The sequence below is a fragment of the Gymnodraco acuticeps genome, unplaced genomic scaffold (assembly GCF_902827175.1).
Source record: "Gymnodraco acuticeps unplaced genomic scaffold, fGymAcu1.1, whole genome shotgun sequence".
NCBI classification, from domain to species: Eukaryota; Metazoa; Chordata; class Actinopteri; order Perciformes; family Bathydraconidae; genus Gymnodraco; species Gymnodraco acuticeps.
In genome coordinates, this window is record NW_022992285.1 from 773,717 (window position 1) to 790,650 (window position 16,934).

Here is a 16,934-nt window from a genome sequence, read left to right on the forward strand (position 1 = left end):
CCATGACAGGCACCAAGACCAATATTTTGTGACACATGGGCCAAGAAAAGGCTGTTCGAATCCTGACAGAACTGGTGGGGCCCAAATTGTATGGTTTACAGTTTGTGGAGCTCTCAAAGAGGTTTACACACAGACAATCCCTGTCTCAAAGAGCAATATCAGAAGGAAGGTTTCAGAATTGGACACTGGTGTTAACATTTTGATAGAGACTTTTGCGGCAAAAGTCATTGAGACCTGGGACATTTTCAACATCCAAGATTATGGAGCCGAGAAGACCATTAGGATGTGAAGCCAATGGCATTTAAGGGGGGGGGGGATGGTTGTTAAAGGAGCTATTCCATCATATGCCTTTACAACGCTTCAATTACATTTAGTTCCTAGGATGCAGCTTTGGTTCACGACAACTTTATGTGAACTGATGTCATATTCACTTGGACAAATAATAAAGTGGAACATACTGTATCTTGAATGTGAAAGGATCTATAGAAAATCCATCATCTGATTGGGAAGCTGTTAAGCCAACCAGGACTTTCTCGCATACACACAATTATATGTATACTCAATTGGTTTTCATAGGATAGATATGATGCTAATATCATCACAGCTCAAGTATTTCCTCTGCATGCCTGGAACTGCTTCAATTGTGCATAAACAGGCAATTAAAAAAAAATTGATTTTATTTTGATGGCTGAATCCTCGAAGCTCTGCTGCCAATTAGCCGTTAGTGCTTCAACTAATGAAGTCAGGGAGCATTTTTCTCAGTGAAGCAGGCCCGCTTCCAGAACAAAATGACTCAGGGTGCATCTGAGATTAGAGAGGGTGCAGGGGTAAATTGCTATTTTTATAAGTGGGGAGTGAACCTAACACCCTCTAGGGGGGTCCTCACCTCCTCTAGGGGGGTCCGGGGGCATGCTCCCCCGGGAAGATTTGTTTTTAAATATTTAAGTTAAAAGCATCAATCTGGTGCACTTTGAGAGCAAAATGAAGAGATCTATGGATACATCTCAACACCCATATGAAACAGAACTGTAAACAGATGTACTTTTTCTTTATGGATATTTTAGAAATCACTCCCCTTTTAAACTGTATTCTTGTTTTACTGTCATATAGTATTTCATTTTTAGTGAGTGAGTTACTCAGATGAGTACCAGGAGACAGCGGTTGGTACTCTGGTAGACAGCAGAAGATGGCATATTTTTTACATGAATATTCCAGCCTATCTCTGTTTTTAAACCATGAGCTGCAAAATTAGCGCCTTACCCCACTGTACAGGCGAGTTGGGTACTCGACAGTGGCCGCGGGTAACGTAATGTCCCCATGATCTGAACTGTTATTACCTGCAGTAGATGCAGTGTTACTGCTGGCAATAAGAGCTGGTTGTTTTAACCCTTTTCTGATGTCCATCATTGACTATATTCTTCTTCTTATTATTATTATTATTATTACTACAATTATTATTATTGGTATTATATATGTAATATTTTTCACTTTAGATATTTTTTTTTCACTTATTTTTTTTTTTTACTTTTCGTTTTTCAAATGAGGGTGCATAACGACTCAACTGAGGGTGCAATGCAACCTTATGCACCCCCCTAGAACCGGGCCTGTAGTGAAGTGATCAAGAGGAGGCATTTACAGCACTGCTGCTCCTCACAGTGAGGAGAGGAGATGTGCTGGGAAAAGCAAGACACGTTTTGGTAACTCGCCCCTATATTTCTGATTTGTCAAAATGACAGCCTTCAGATTTTATTTTTTCATTATTGATTGATTTTTGGTAACTGGAACATCTTATTTATCAGAAAATAAATGCTATAACTGCTGTCTTAGTAGCCCCCCTCTATAATGGGCATCAGCCAATCATAATGTAGGATTTGAGTGGCAGTAGGGTGGTAGTGAGGGTTGTGCCCCTTACTCTCCTTTCCCCAGGCACGCCCCTGAGAGAGATTCACCATTTCAGTCCGGAAGTTTTGTCATTTGTTTACCCCTTGACAAATTAAGCAATTTTGTTTATTAAGCACGGTTTTAACTGGCTGTCTGTCAAAAAATCTCAGTTGAAAGTTGACTTATTGGACACTCGTCGTCGCTACTTCAGGAGGACTTGTTTGCTGTCTAGCTATCCCGGCTAGCGGTGTGCTGATATCAAAGAAGAACAACATGAGCTCGGTGTTACAACTGTCGCTCAGATAGTAAACAAGCTGCTACCTTCAGTGAGAGGACGGGAGACGCACCTGTTTGTATGTGTCGCCGATAGTTAACATGTCGAGTCAGATCCAGCCGGCTGTGCCGATCCAACAGCAGCCTAATCTAAAATCTGCTCCTTTCCCACCTCACTGTTTTGTGAATACTCTAAACAACCCTCTTCAAATCAAAAGGAATGTAATTACAGTCGATTACAATGTTACAAGTCAGGTGCTCGGGATGGGGATAAATGGCAAGGTGTTGGAAATATTTCACAAAGAGAGTGGAGAAAAGTATGCACTGAAGGTAAAAATAGCCTACTGTTTTTTTAATCGTACTAATACATATTATAATCTGTTAGCCAAATCATGGTTATTAAATACACATAATAAGTCTATTGGCCTAATGTTAAATAATTGTTTATGGGGATTTTTTTCTCACTTTTGTACTATTACATAGTTACCATAGCAGAGCATATTATCTGTATTATCTACTAGACTGTAGCAATGTGTGATTGATTTATAATATTGGATAATGGAGAAAGATTGGTTTGAATTTATTCTGATAGATGTTTTTGTATAGCTCTCAGGACTATGACCATATTTACTGCGAAGTTGAATGTGTTTCGAAATATGTTTATGTTTTGTGCATGGATTTATAACCTTCTGAGTGTAAACATTGCTTAAAGGCAGCGTCTTAAAGCTGTTTCAACTTTTCATTTTTTAATATATTTTATAGTCTTGAATATAAAACAGCATTTTTAATTTGATTAATTTGATTTAGATGTACCCAACATTTCCATTTGTTACTGGGCTGTCTCTTGTTCCAGTTTAAATTCGATTAGTTTATTAATAAGAGACATAGGCCTACAGGCATATGACATTATATATATATATATATATATATATATATATATATATTATTATTATTATTAAATAGTATATGCAGAGCCTCAACGGTCAACATATCATTGTCTAATATTTGCCAAAAATATCAAACACAATGAAGCCCAAGAGGTTATTGGTTCTTATATGATCCCTTTGGGTAAACACTTGAAAGGCCTCTGAAAGCTTTCATGATTGATTTGTGTGAATCAAAAACTGGCCAAAGATGACTATCGTGCAATAAGATTGTATGTCCACCTTGACACATTTTCAGAGATATTGCAGCCAAGGGTGAGCCCAGGACGTGTCAAGTAGCGAGTTCAACATCAACAGACGCCTCCCTTTAAATATTTTAAAGAGTATCCTCTTTTTTTCACCTCAGGACAGTTTTTTTCTATTTGTAATCTTAGTTTCAGCTAGCAGGGAGAGATGATTACACGTTACCCAACTGCAGTCATCTGGATCAATGTGAAGCTTCTAAGGCATGTGTGATGCATATCTAACTATAGAGTACCTGTGATTTGTGCATGTTAAATGACAGGCATTATTTTCAGTCAGAGTTCAAGAGGTGAGGTCGATGATGGCATCACATGTGAGTTATAGATTTATTTTCTCGTGGCAACAGGTCCTTTTAGGAGTTTGTACAAAGTATTCGGTTTGGTGAGCTTCTAATTTCTGTCCAACAGATTGGAAATTATATATAACTCAGCAGCTAGGGCCTCTGGCCTACCATTTAGAGGTGCCTGTTTTTGAAAGGGGAGTGTTGACTTTTGCTATCCAAATGCTGCCAGCCAGAAAGAGAGAGGGGAACATGCCTGTGTCTAAAAGTAGCCACATGCACGAGGCCTGAGATGGCTGAGAGATTATGCCACTGGGACAGCAGGACGAGGTGTCATGCAGATAACACGCACTCAGCTTACATTAAGTGAAGGAGTTTTGAGATGGGTAAACAGAACGGAAAAACTAGCAAATGATTAATATCATCATAGACCTTTGTCTGTTTTATAAAAGTATGTTGTTATTATTTGCAGAGACACATTTGTGTAGTCTTCAGTTACTAACTTTTTGATGAGAAGCATACAGTATGTCCCATCTCACATTTCTTTGTTACTGTGCCTTCGTATTTGCATTCTTCAGATTTGATTTCTTGCTAGAGAGCTAGGTTTTTAAAAAAAGACTTTTTCTAAATGTAGTGGCATTTGACTTAAAGTAGACAGATGAGGGTGCCAGTGTCCACAGCATAATATGTAGTTAATTTTCCAGTAAATATTACATGCAATAGGATTTTTTAAATTATCATTTTCCACAGGTGCACCCTGTTGAAAAAGTCTTGTGAAAGCAGTATATGTCGGAAATCAGAAAATATTTTATCTATGATATGCAGTGTGAAAGACAAACTAATCCCGCCAAAAGTAAATCATATTTTGAGGGCCTTTCCCCAAGTCTGAGAAAGAAGACTGTAAATCTGATATCTTCCAAATGTTTGTAGTGAAATATAACAGAAGTTGGCACATGGAAATCCACACACCTATGATAATATATTTATAAAAACATTATTCAGACTGTTCTACATCCAAAATCACAACCTTGCTCACATCCGTGGAAACATCTCTGTATGTATTATAGATAGCTCTAGTCAATGTATAAGTTTAACCTATTATAAAAAGTTGCCTATTAAATGTAACATGTAATATGAATCTTATAAATGAAAGAAATGTGTATCATAAATTATCTTCTAACAATGGTTTGCTAAGAACCTTGTGTGCTCCCTAACCCACAACAACAGAGTTTAAAGGAAAACACGAGGCTGAAAGAGTTATAGCTTTTTATTATTTTCATAGAAAAATCTGCAGATACATTTCTCCATATATATCAATGTCTCATTGATGAGTGCAACGTCCTTCAAACGCCTTTTTTTGCCAACCTTTTGTATTTACCATCATTTAAAAATAGAAAAGCTTCAACAATAAGAAGTTGATTATTAAGTGGTGGCTGATTAATGATCTGTCAATATGTAAAATGGTAATCAACAAAGCAGCTCTATTTGCAACTAAGGCCAAGCCTTCCTGTGGTCAAATGTACCTTGACGGTTAAAGTGCCTGAGCCCCATAATTGTTTTAAAACATCTACAAGGAATGTTGTTTAGCGTTGCCTAAAAACATAACACAAATATGGACCAGTTTGAACTAGAACTGGGTCACATGACTACACTTAAAACTAACATATGTTTGTTCATTCCTCTGCTCTGTGTGTTTCAGATGCTGCAGGATTGTCCTGAGGCCAGACGGGAAGTGGAGCTCCACTGGAGGGTGTCAACTTGTTGCCACATTGTACCCATCATAGATGTTTACGAGAATCTCTACCATGGCAGGAAGTGCCTCCTCATCGTGATGGAATGGTGCGTTCTTCTGCACACACATACATACATACATACACATGCACGCATGCACGCACGCACACACACACACACACACACACACACACACACACACACACACACACACACACACACACACACACACACACACACACACACACACACACACACACACACACACACACACACACACACACACACACACACACACACACACACACAAACACACTCACACACACACTCATGCATATGATTTAGTAAGAGTGGAAAAGCTTCACACACAGAGAAACATACAATTAAAGCCAGAAATGAATGTGTGGTCTTTATCAAATGATTAACCATGTTGACAAAAGTAGATTTCCTTTCTTGGACGTCTTTGGGCTCCTGGCAGTTGGCTTGTATTATTTCACTGAGGAGGAGCCAGCTTGGTTCATTTACACCCACTGAGGTGAGTTTCCAGAAGACTTTAGGGAACAAAGTAATAAAAAGCAGACAGAGGCTGCTTTGTCTAGAATACAATAAGGCAGGTGTTAGTCTAATCTACCTCTAATGTTATAATATAATTTTAAAAGTGTTTTCAAAGCTGGATGGGATAAGTTAAATCCTCACCATGAACAACAAAAGTGACTGATGATGCACAGTTAAGGGATCACAAGTGTGTAATGTTTACAGCTGCTTCTGATTTTAGTCAAGAGCTTTTTACTGACATTTCTCTGACAGCTTGCCCTCATTTATAATGTTGACAGTACGTTTTGAACAGAATACATAAATGCATAGAAATAATTATAATAGAAAACAAATAACAAAAAAACAACAGTTTTGGGTCAACACATTCAAGTTATATTCAAGAGGTGAATAGTTTGGTTCGTGGTACAACTTTGAATTTATGTTGTTAACGTGACATTTTAACCTCTCGAAACCGAAAGCACACACTCCCAACATAAAGCATGTTCAGACTGAAGGATTTATAAAGTCCTCTTAGATTGATAACCACAAAAGCATACACATTTTCAATTTGCTTAACAATGATTGATGCTCCTCTGCAGGTTGCAGGTCACCATCTTGGGTGAGTAGTAAAATACATACCATGCCCTAAGGATTTTAGGCTCATACTGTTCTTCTATCCATTTTGTTGTTTTTGTTTTTAGTATGGATGGAGGTGAATTGTTTAGTCATATCCAGGACAGAGGGAATCATGCATTTACAGAAAGAGGTAAAGGGATTATTATATTTCAATCAAAGTAAAGTTACAATCTTTAAGATTTAAATCCTGGTTGATTTGTTTTTTACTTGTGATTACTGTTGGTAAGCACAAGTATACATCTGAATGTATGATTTAATCGGCAGCTCTCTGTTTGACCTCTATTGTGTCTATTTTTTTTTCTCAACACTTTCTTTTTACTCAGAGGCCTCTGACATCATGAAGAGTATAGGAGAAGCCATACATTTCCTGCATTTCATCAACATTGCACACAGAGACATCAAGGTAATTTCTCCCTGTATATTTGAGACACAACTTCCAACAGTGGATTGCTTTTAGGGAACATTTAGTAGTTACAGTGGTTCGTTTTAATTTCATGTTTATTCATTTGTTTCCCTGTGGTTGATAACAAGTGATGTGAAGTATATTATCCAGCAGTTGATTGCTGTTGCTGTCTCTTTCAGCCAGAGAACCTGCTGTACACCTCCAAAAGGCCAGACGCCTTCCTCAAGCTGACAGATTTTGGGTTTGCCAAAGAAATCACCACCTTAAACTCTCTGGCAACACCATGTTTTACACCCTACTATGTTGGTGAGACACCACATTGGACGTTGGGAAGATACACTAGACATTTGTAGCATGCGGAGAAAACTGAAAGTTATAGCTGGGAATTTCTTTTTTTTAATGATCAATGTTCATTGAATGATGCGAGTTCCTAAGAAACTAGACCTCCTGATGTCAGTGATAGCCCTAAATCAACACGAAGAACTGTGTTGGCAAAATCATCACATTTTTGTGGAACAGCTTGACATGTCCTGGACATACTTCTTAAACTACAATGTAAACATATTTCTTGTTTCATGTCAATTCTTTACTTAATAACCAGACTTCGAATAATAACATTTTTGCCCCATTTAAAAAGAAACAAGGTACCAGTTATTATTTTTAAATCCAGAAGTTTGGAAAAGATTATACACACTTGAATATAATCTGCATTTACATTTGTTTGGGTAAACATAACAGCATTGTGCATTTTTTCAAATTTCAAGTAGTTTCCTTGAGGGGATTTAGCGGTTTGAATAGTGTAGAATCTAGCTTTGATGGAAAATCCTTTATACACCACTTTAAGGACCGGTTATTTTTGCAGTCATCTGTTTTTTATTAACAGATTTAATGTTAACAGAAGTGAATCCCTCAATTTGAATAATTTCTCTTCACACTGTGGCAGCTCCAGAGGTTCTGGGTCCAGAGAAATATGACAGATCCTGTGACATGTGGTCTCTGGGTGTCATTATGTATATTCTGTAAGTCTATCTGTGTGATGTGTCTTTAGCGGTTTTACTTTCTTGCAATGACATATTGTTCTCTTTGAAGCTTGTCTAAGTTCTTGTTTTTTTTGTATTATATAACCCATGTTCTTGATAACATACCGTATAATTTATATAGAGTTAAATCTAAACCTGCTTTAGGGAAAATGCCCTGACATGACTTCTGTTATGATTTTGTTCTATATGAACCAAATTGTTATTGAATCTATCATCATGCTTTTTTTCTGTTTTACACACAGACTTTGTGGTTACCCTCCCTTCTTCTCACATCACGGTCTGGCAATATCCCCAGGAATGAAAAGACGGATCCGTACTGGAAAATACGATTTCCCCAAACCAGAATGGAGCGATGTGTCTGATGAAGGTGAGGGCTTGTTGGAAATTGAGAAGGTGGTGTTATCTGACTACACATTTCTATTTTCTATTTTCTAAATTACTCCTTCCCTCATCGACTTGATATAAGTGTTTCTCCTGGGAGGACATACCAGATTGATTTCCTCAAAATTGTTCTGGATTTCTATGAACTGTTTGCTACAGAGCCATTGTCTTTTTATATAACTTTCATGTAAATGTCATTATAATTAAATATAAGACATTTGGAACAACAGTCCCACATTATTGCAGTTATTGTATGATTGCCACAAATATTATACAATTTGATGATGATTTTATGTTTCAGCCAAACAGCTAATTTGCCACTTACTGAAAACTGAGCCAACCCAGAGAATGAACATCACCGAGTTCATAAATCATCCCTGGATTAATGTAAGCAGCTCACTAAGGGCTTGAAACTTTTTGAGCAACAACTGCTTTTTAGAGATGTTTGTAACCTTTGGTGGACACTAATCCATATTCTCTCACTAATACAGCAGTCAGTGGAGGTCCCACTAACGCCTCTCCACACCAGCCGCGTGCTGCATGAGGAGCAAGATGTCTGGGAGAAGGTTAAGGTAAGTGTTTGTGTAATTCATGTGAGAAGTTGATGCTTCTTTAGATAAACAGAAAATGCTGTTGATTCTTTGTTTGTTTTTGAAAATCACGAGGTGGTGAAGCTCATTTTAAAATATGTCATGCTAGAAAAACATATATCTTTACACATACGTGATTGTTTACCCTGCACAGAGAAATCCATACAATATTAACTTCTAACTGTATGTGCGTATTGTGCATACTGTTTCATGTTGATTGTGTTTGATAAAGTTATCATTTTATTGTTATTATTAGGAGGAAATGACAAATGCCCTGCAAACGATGAGAGTGGACTATGATCAAATTAAAATCAAAACCATAGAAGACTCGACTAATCCTCTACTCTTGAAAAGAAGAAAGAAAAGTAAAAAACCACCCACACAACCTCCAGGCTAGTGACACACACACACACACACACACACACACACACACACACACACACACACACACACACACACACACACACACACACACACACACACACACACACACACACACACACACACACACACACACACACACACACACACACACACACACACACACACACACACACACACACACACACACACACACACACACACACACACACACACACACACACACACACACACACACTCATGCATATGATTTAGTAAGAGTGGAAAAGCTTTGAATGAGAGCTTTAGGAGTTCATTGCCAAGTGGCTGTAATAACTTCACAGTATTGTTCAAGCAGATTAAATTCTCTCCTCAGTGATTTGATCTTGAAACTATAAGGCCTCTTGGCCCTTTGTCGAATGTGCTAAAGAACTTTTGAACTCTTTCTACAGTATACACTGAAAGTATTGTTTGTGTACACTGTACACTAAGGGCTATAAATTACACCTCTCCTTAGAGGAAACACAACTCTACTGTGTGTCTAACGTGTTGTATATTAGGACAGTTTTTATATTTTTGATGTACATATTTTAGTGAGCTTTGTTTGGCATAACTCTTTTGGTTTATTTTCTGTTTCTCAAGAATTTCTGTCTTGAGGGTCTTGTTTGAGATAGTTTGGCTGTCCTTCATATTTGTCAATTGAATGGTTGTTACAAGAAACCACAACTTTTGTTTTGTATACTGATGGGATGTTGGAAGCGTTTCTCCTTTCCACGATAAAGCACAGTTTTTGCCAGATTGTGGTTGTGCGGTATCTTAAACGTATACCATATGTACAAATAATCAGTCCTGCTATCACCGTGATGATTGCTTTTGATTGACAATACTGTGATGCCAACGGATTATTTTGTATCATTTTCTCCAAAGCAGTAATGTAAAAACTGTTGCATGAGGTTTGTTGTGTGAGGCGCAGGAAAAATGGAGGAAACTTTAGAGTTTGATGAGATTTACTGTGTAAAATGTTGCTCATCAATATTATAATGTCTGTGTTTTACTCTAGATTAAATCTCTTGAAGTTCTCTATGGTTTTGTGTGTTGTTTGATTGGTAACCTTTTCTACGTTAGCATGTCAAAAACTGAATTGATCTCGCTAGCATATTAACACAACTCACAATTGCATTCAATTAGTGTTCCATTTAAAGTGAAGCAGAATGAAAAACAAACGGTTAGAAATGTCTATTGAGACATTTGACAATTAGTTGGCAATCTAATCGTGACATTTTGTTCCAATGAACACAAAGCAAATGTTATGGCAGTCTATCCAATAGCGTGTCAAGAATTATGTAGAGCCAGGATGTTATTGCTCAAAATTTTGTAATCTATCTAAGAAAATGAAATTGAAAATGAATGGCAAATGGACCAAATGATGTTGAGATCCAATATTGTCCTTAATATTGGTTTCATGTACATACGATACTTAAAACTCAACCATTTAAAGAATTCACAAGCAGAACATAGACACATATGTTTTAAGTAGCATGTTTTAAAACATTACATTACAGTAAAATCAATCATGACAAGAAAATAGCCAAATGTTTTACCTTATGGTAAAGCGCACAACAGCAGAACACCTCAGAGATGATTGTTTAGTAGTGCATGCTGTCATATTATTGTGGCTATGTTGGATTTTCTGGCTGAAGTTGGATAAATTCATGAATGACGCCCAGACAGAGTGTATTGCATCAAACATCTTGCTTTAATTACAAGACAATATTTATTTAATCGTTTTTTGCATCCTGTTTTAATTCAGACTGTCGTTGTGGCACATTCGGAGAATAACACACACAGCAAACGAAGCAGTCTTGCCTGATACAAATTATCAATGTATTTACAATGTGGATTACAGGGGGATGAATGAGAAATCCAACATCAGATTTCAAAGGAACATTGTTTTTCCTGGAAACTTTTTGTTTCCCCTACCAAATACTGCTAATTTTGATATATTTGTGAGGAAGAACTTTCATTTATAATTAATCCTAGCACAGTTCAGAACACATGCAACACTTCTTTAATAGAGGTTCATGTAATAGATTGGGAGGATTTAAATATTTTTATGTTCTCATTAAAAGGTGGTTGTCGGCCAAATAATGTGATTTGACTAAAAACCTGCTAAGTATTTTGTATAAAGGGGTCCCATGTGTATCCTTAGGTCCCCTATCCTCTCATGAAATGTTTTGTGATTGAAGTCTTTACATGCTGAACAACTTTTATTCAAACAAACCCTTCATCTTGAACTTCTTCAGAAAAGCCTGGAAGGCACATTGGGTAAGAGAAACGTAATCCTTGCATCTCTGCCTCCAATTTTCCTGCTCTGATGGAAGGGGTGAATGGCGAGGCCCATTCATTCATGACAATCTGGTAATGGGAAACCTGCCTGCAGGCGCAAGCACAAACACATGTTAACTTTCTCCAGAGTTTGAACACTGTAATTGATGAAATGGGTGAGTACCTGAAACAGTCAGAAGAAAGACACCGAAAAATGAAAAACATGTTTAAGGAGAATTATTGTGGACAAATAACAGGGTTTGTCAAACTTGTTTTCATGTTGAAACATACAGTGAATTATTGACAAAGGCCTTCTACAATGTAAGAATTGGATTATAAACTTTAACAAAGCTCTATTGTTTCATTTAAATTGAAACACACCATTAATTACAGCGTCTAGACCCTTGTTTCTAAAAAAATCTATAGTATAACCCCCTACTCTCTCCATAACCTTTATACGAGTACACTTCACAGCAAGCCAGCTTTCAAGTGGTAGTGCTAATGATAAGGCATGACACACTAAAGGTAAACAAAGCTGTAAAAAAGCAGATGTTTGCCCCACTTCCCAGATGGGATTAATATTGACATGGCTGGAGGTGATATATGATGGCCTCTAATGAGAGTGTGTGACTGGGGCTGCAGCTACATAGAAAGGGGAGATAGTTAGTCTTTACTAACAACATATTTCACTCAGTCTGAGGAAAACACAGACGCGCAAGCAAGAAAGGAGACATCCTCTCTGATCAACCAAGTGGTAAGTATACTGAACTTACTTACATTTAAAGATTAGAGCCAAGAGAAGTGGATCTTAAGGCGAGACACTCCAGGTGAATAGGGTACTTTTTTTTAACTTAAAGGTATCAGCTAGACATTTCTCCAGTTAATTACTTACAATAAGGCAATTGTCTTTTGTATTACAAGTTTCTGAAATAGCATGTTTAAATATGCAAATTATCCATTATCTCATTAAATATGCACATATTTTAACACATTTCAGGAATCGAAATCTGAACTTTGGATAAAGCCAGATTCAAAATTCTTGTTTCATTTTGTAGTCATATTAGTATCTAAGGCTTTTACAGAAGGGATATTGGATATCTCTTTTTATCACTCCACAAATCAGAAAATACTGTCAACAGCCCTAAAATATCAATTTTCGCGATGTTTTTAGGTATACAATGTTGTATAATTCAGGCTATGAATTATATATGAACAAACCCTTCTGTAAAAGCCTTCATAATATTGATAGGAGTATAACTGGAAGGTTTGGTGTCTCTACGTGCTACTGAAGTTGAAATTTCGAACTCAGAGTAGGAGAAACAAATCATTTTGAGAAAACGACCTTTAAAGATTGCAGTGAGGCGCTAGCTAAACCCTCCTGTTCTTTGGATGATAGCTTGCGCATCGACGCACTCCGTGAAGGTATTTCTTGTTCGGGGTCATTTATTTGTTGTATAACCTTGCTTCGTGCAAGTGACAATTGTTGTCGTCTTCTCTGTGAACGTTTTTTTCGCCGTTCTTTTGCCATTTTGAGATTTCAATTTCTAGCGGAAAGCTAACCAGGAAGTGTTTTAGCACACCACGTGACGCATCTGAACGAATCACGTTGTCAGAAATTGACACCAGCCAATGAGATTTCGTTTCTTGGTTTAAGACCCCTTTGTGCTTTCACGATTGGTTGTTGATACAAAGGAAATGACCATATTTGGATCCGATGAGATTGTGCAGGAGAGACACAGCTTTCCAGCGATACCTCTGTTGACATGGTGCACACAGCGGTCGCGGTACTTTATGTTACGTTAGAATGCTAACTTTTGGTGAATTTAGGAGAAATCTACAGACGCAAATAGACAAACTATAGTAAAATAAACACTTAAATGTGTATTTTGTACGTTTTCCTTCCAAAAGCCTGAAAGAAAACATGTTATGGAATCAAAATAGCACAAAATCTCAAAATTGACCAGTACTTGAAAAACGATGTTTTTGCCTGCCGTGTCTCGGATGGTTGAACAAGCATAATTCAGTAATAGCTACAAAACATCTCCTATTATCAGTGTTTTTGGGATTAAGAAATATCCTAAAGTTGACTTTATATCAATTTTACATATTTTTTATTCTTGGTTTTCTTACAGTGATCATGCAGACATTGGTGCTTCTCCTTATTCTAGGAATAGTGGATCAAAGCATCAGCCAGAATTACAGCCAGTTCAAGTGGCTGTCCTATCTGCGAGGGCGCCGGAGGCATGCCGCCTGGCAGGCCGTGGATGTCGACTGCCCACTGGAATGTGACTGCCCCTCAACCTTCCCCACTGCTATGTTCTGTCAAAACCGCAACCTCCAGCATGTTCCATACGTTCCCTCACACATTAAGTATGTCTACCTGCACCGGAACAAGATCACAGGCATCAAAGACGGGGTTTTTGACAATGCTACCAGCTTGATCTGGGTCGTGCTGTTTCAAAACCAGCTAGACTCAGACAAGATCGGCAAGAACGTATTCAGCAAGCTCAAGCACCTGGACCGGCTCCTCTTGGATCACAATGAGCTCACACGTGTGCCTCCAAACTTGCCAAACTCCATCACAGACCTGCGACTTGGTCACAACAAGATCTCAAAGATCCCCTCCAACTCATTTGAGGGGATGGCTAACCTCGCCACCCTTGAGCTCCAAGCAAATGTCATAGAGGATGTTGGAGGTATGTTGAAGGGACTAAAGGTTCTGACATTGCTGGATATGAAGAAAAACAAGCTGAGTAAAATCCCAGACCACCTCCCAGAGCGGCTGCAGCAGCTCTACCTGGATTTTAATAAAATACAGAGTGTGCCGGCAGGCTTTCTCACCATGAATCCCAGACTGCAGTTTGTCCGCTTGGCTCATAACAAGCTGACTGATAAAGGACTTCCATCCAATGTCTTCAATGTCAGCACGCTGGTTGAGCTTGACCTTTCTTTCAATAAACTAGAGAAGATCCCTGTTGTTAGTAGAAACCTGGAGAACCTTTATCTACAAGCCAACGAGATTAAAGGTATGGACACACTAACTGAGACATATTAAATACAAGTAAATAAGTTATCCTAAACATAGTCCCATTGGAAGAAAAAAAAAACTGTAATGCAATTTGTACAACATGTTAGTAATAACTACACATTCCTTTTTAATGATTTTTACGATGAAACTAGTCTTAACTTTCTTAAAAGTACATTTGAATGATTATTAAAAGTGCTGCGCTGATGTACGTAATGTATACAGTTTTCCAGACCATTACACCTCATTACAAATGTTGTACACGAGAAACTACTTAACTCGTTGTTTAATTGGGTTGGTTGGCAGAGCAGGATACACACTCTGTCACTCACTCAGTTCTGAGCCGAGCACTTTACAATACACTCGCTTCACAAATCATTAAAAGCTTGAATGTAGGAGGACAGTTTGAAAGCGTGATTTATAGAAAGTTTAGTGAGCCCAATGACTCAATGCACTCTTGTTGCTCTTACTGATTTAAAGTGAAGTTTAGTCATGCACCTGTTCACCCATATTGTTTATAGTAGTCTTGTTTCCACTGTAACATTTATCTGTAATATGGCAGTTCAACCTCCTAAAGCTTTATGTATTTTCTGTCGCCAAGCCGAAACATGATGTAACATCTTACATCACTTCTGGGCTGGGGACTGAGACTGCAACAAATCAGAACATTTTCAACCATTAGATGACAGAAACACACTTTTTAATGCTGCCTTCTCATCGAGTTTTTCCTTAAACACATTTTTCATTGCAAACCCACTCACATATGGAGCAAAAACTCCCAATAATTAAAAAAATAGTCATCACTGAGTTTAATCAAACAAGAGTATAGCTTTAATATGGATTGTGAGAAATACAGTATCTCAGCCCTTCTTATAAAGACATACTTAAAATCCCATGTAGGAAATACAGCACAGCAGAACTCTGTTTAGTTTGGCGGTGTTTTGATGTGAACATCCTGGTTCCTGCCTGGAATTCTCACATGACAGCCAGAACATGCAGCCTTCCTTCATATTTCTCTCATGTGTCTTTCAGAGTTCTCCCTGAGCAGTTTCTGCAATACCATCAACATGACAAACTTCTCCAGTCTGAGAATGCTGCGATTGGATGCCAATGAGATCAGTGCCAAAGACATTCCTGCCGAGGCGGCCTACTGTTTGCGGCACGTTGGCTTTATTGAGGTTTAGCTCTTCCTGCGCTCTCTCTGATATCTCTTAACTCATCCGATGTCTTACTTCATCTGTTATCCCCCTCCAATCTCTCTTCATCTGTCACTTTATTCAGCGTCAAAACGTATTTAAGACAATGCAGTGTTATAAAAGCTGTTTTCACAATCATAAACCCTTAACACAATTCCAGTATTAGTCAACGGGAAATACCAGAGCTGTATAATCACCTATCCAGATGACAGGCATATGTATCACAAATACAACATATCCAAAGGCCAGATGACTGATATTCCTCTCCTCACACTGTTATATTATCAGATCCGGTATTCTGGCAAAAATAATAAGATCATCATAATAACCATGGAGGTTCTGCTTGTTGTCTGGAAACATATCACCAGTATAAAGCATCCTGTCATCAGCTAGTGATTCAGTTTTGACCTTTGCCTCCACCATGTGGCACAAGGTGATAAAACTGTAGATTAGGCAGCCAAGATTGTCATAATTAATAACGTTATTTGGCAAGGTCACATTTACTAATTAAAATGACAATGCCTTTAGTAAACAGTTTGAGTCTGTTTTCTACTGTTCGTCTATTTCGATATTTTCATTATCAACATTACAATTTGTGTAACGTGTTTATGTCTACAGGTTAAACATGTGTATTACTCCTACAATGAGCCTCTGAATTATCAAAAGACAATTATGTATGTTTCTATAATAGCTGCATCCTATGCTGTTGGGTTATTTAAGCTGTTTTGGTTACCTAAACACTCGCTTTTAAAAATATCTTTTGGGTGGTAACTTCCGAGCCAACTCTAGCTAATGTCGGGATTTACAACATGAGCATTTGATGCAATTCAGTTTGTATCCACTTAGCAAGAAAGTTATGAATCATATAATTTGCGTGTAATTTAATTGTATCTTGTTATCGACCACTTTATACTTATTATTAAATCTTAGGAAAACAAATATGTCTTCAGAGTTTTTTGTGCCCTTAACTGTGATGTATTTGTAGCTGTAAAAAGTTATGTTTCCGCTCATTTGAAACGTAAAAGAAGCAAAGAGATTGGGGGAGAGAAAAAGGGCGGCAGCTCTTTTGACAACTTTAACTGGTCCAAGGCA

The 16,934-nt window shown here is 37.7% G+C and overlaps 2 protein-coding genes across 2 annotated transcripts; both read left to right on the forward strand.

Moving 5' to 3' along the window:
• The first annotated feature begins 2,015 nt into the window (after window positions 1–2,015).
• On the forward strand, window positions 2,016–9,333 carry LOC117540774 (MAP kinase-activated protein kinase 2-like). Its single transcript, XM_034207614.1, has 10 exons — window positions 2,016–2,484; window positions 5,321–5,460; window positions 6,588–6,652; window positions 6,846–6,925; window positions 7,105–7,231; window positions 7,869–7,944; window positions 8,208–8,332; window positions 8,648–8,733; window positions 8,838–8,918; window positions 9,193–9,333. Exons 1-10 carry the CDS (start codon window positions 2,257–2,259, stop codon window positions 9,331–9,333), a joined length of 1,149 nt encoding a protein of 382 aa, XP_034063505.1. The 5' UTR covers window positions 2,016–2,256.
• A 4,419-nt stretch (window positions 9,334–13,752) lies between these two features.
• On the forward strand, window positions 13,753–16,291 carry fmodb (fibromodulin b). Its single transcript, XM_034207606.1, has 2 exons — window positions 13,753–14,647; window positions 15,679–16,291. The coding sequence occupies exons 1-2, from the start codon at window positions 13,759–13,761 to the stop codon at window positions 15,828–15,830; spliced, it is 1,041 nt and encodes a 346-aa protein (XP_034063497.1). The 5' UTR covers window positions 13,753–13,758; the 3' UTR covers window positions 15,831–16,291.
• The last annotated feature ends 643 nt before the right edge of the window (window positions 16,292–16,934 follow it).

Coding starts and splice junctions, on each gene's coding strand:
- LOC117540774 (XM_034207614.1), top strand. CDS start 2,257: ATGTCGAGTCAGATCCAGCCGGCTGTGCCGATCCAACAGCAGCCTAAT. Junction 8,734..8,837: donor TAAATCATCCCTGGATTAAT/GTAAGCAGCTCA, acceptor TCACTAATACAG/CAGTCAGTGGAGGTCCCACT. Junction 8,919..9,192: donor ATGTCTGGGAGAAGGTTAAG/GTAAGTGTTTGT, acceptor TGTTATTATTAG/GAGGAAATGACAAATGCCCT.
- fmodb (XM_034207606.1), top strand. CDS start 13,759: ATGCAGACATTGGTGCTTCTCCTTATTCTAGGAATAGTGGATCAAAGC. Junction 14,648..15,678: donor ACAAGCCAACGAGATTAAAG/GTATGGACACAC, acceptor TGTGTCTTTCAG/AGTTCTCCCTGAGCAGTTTC.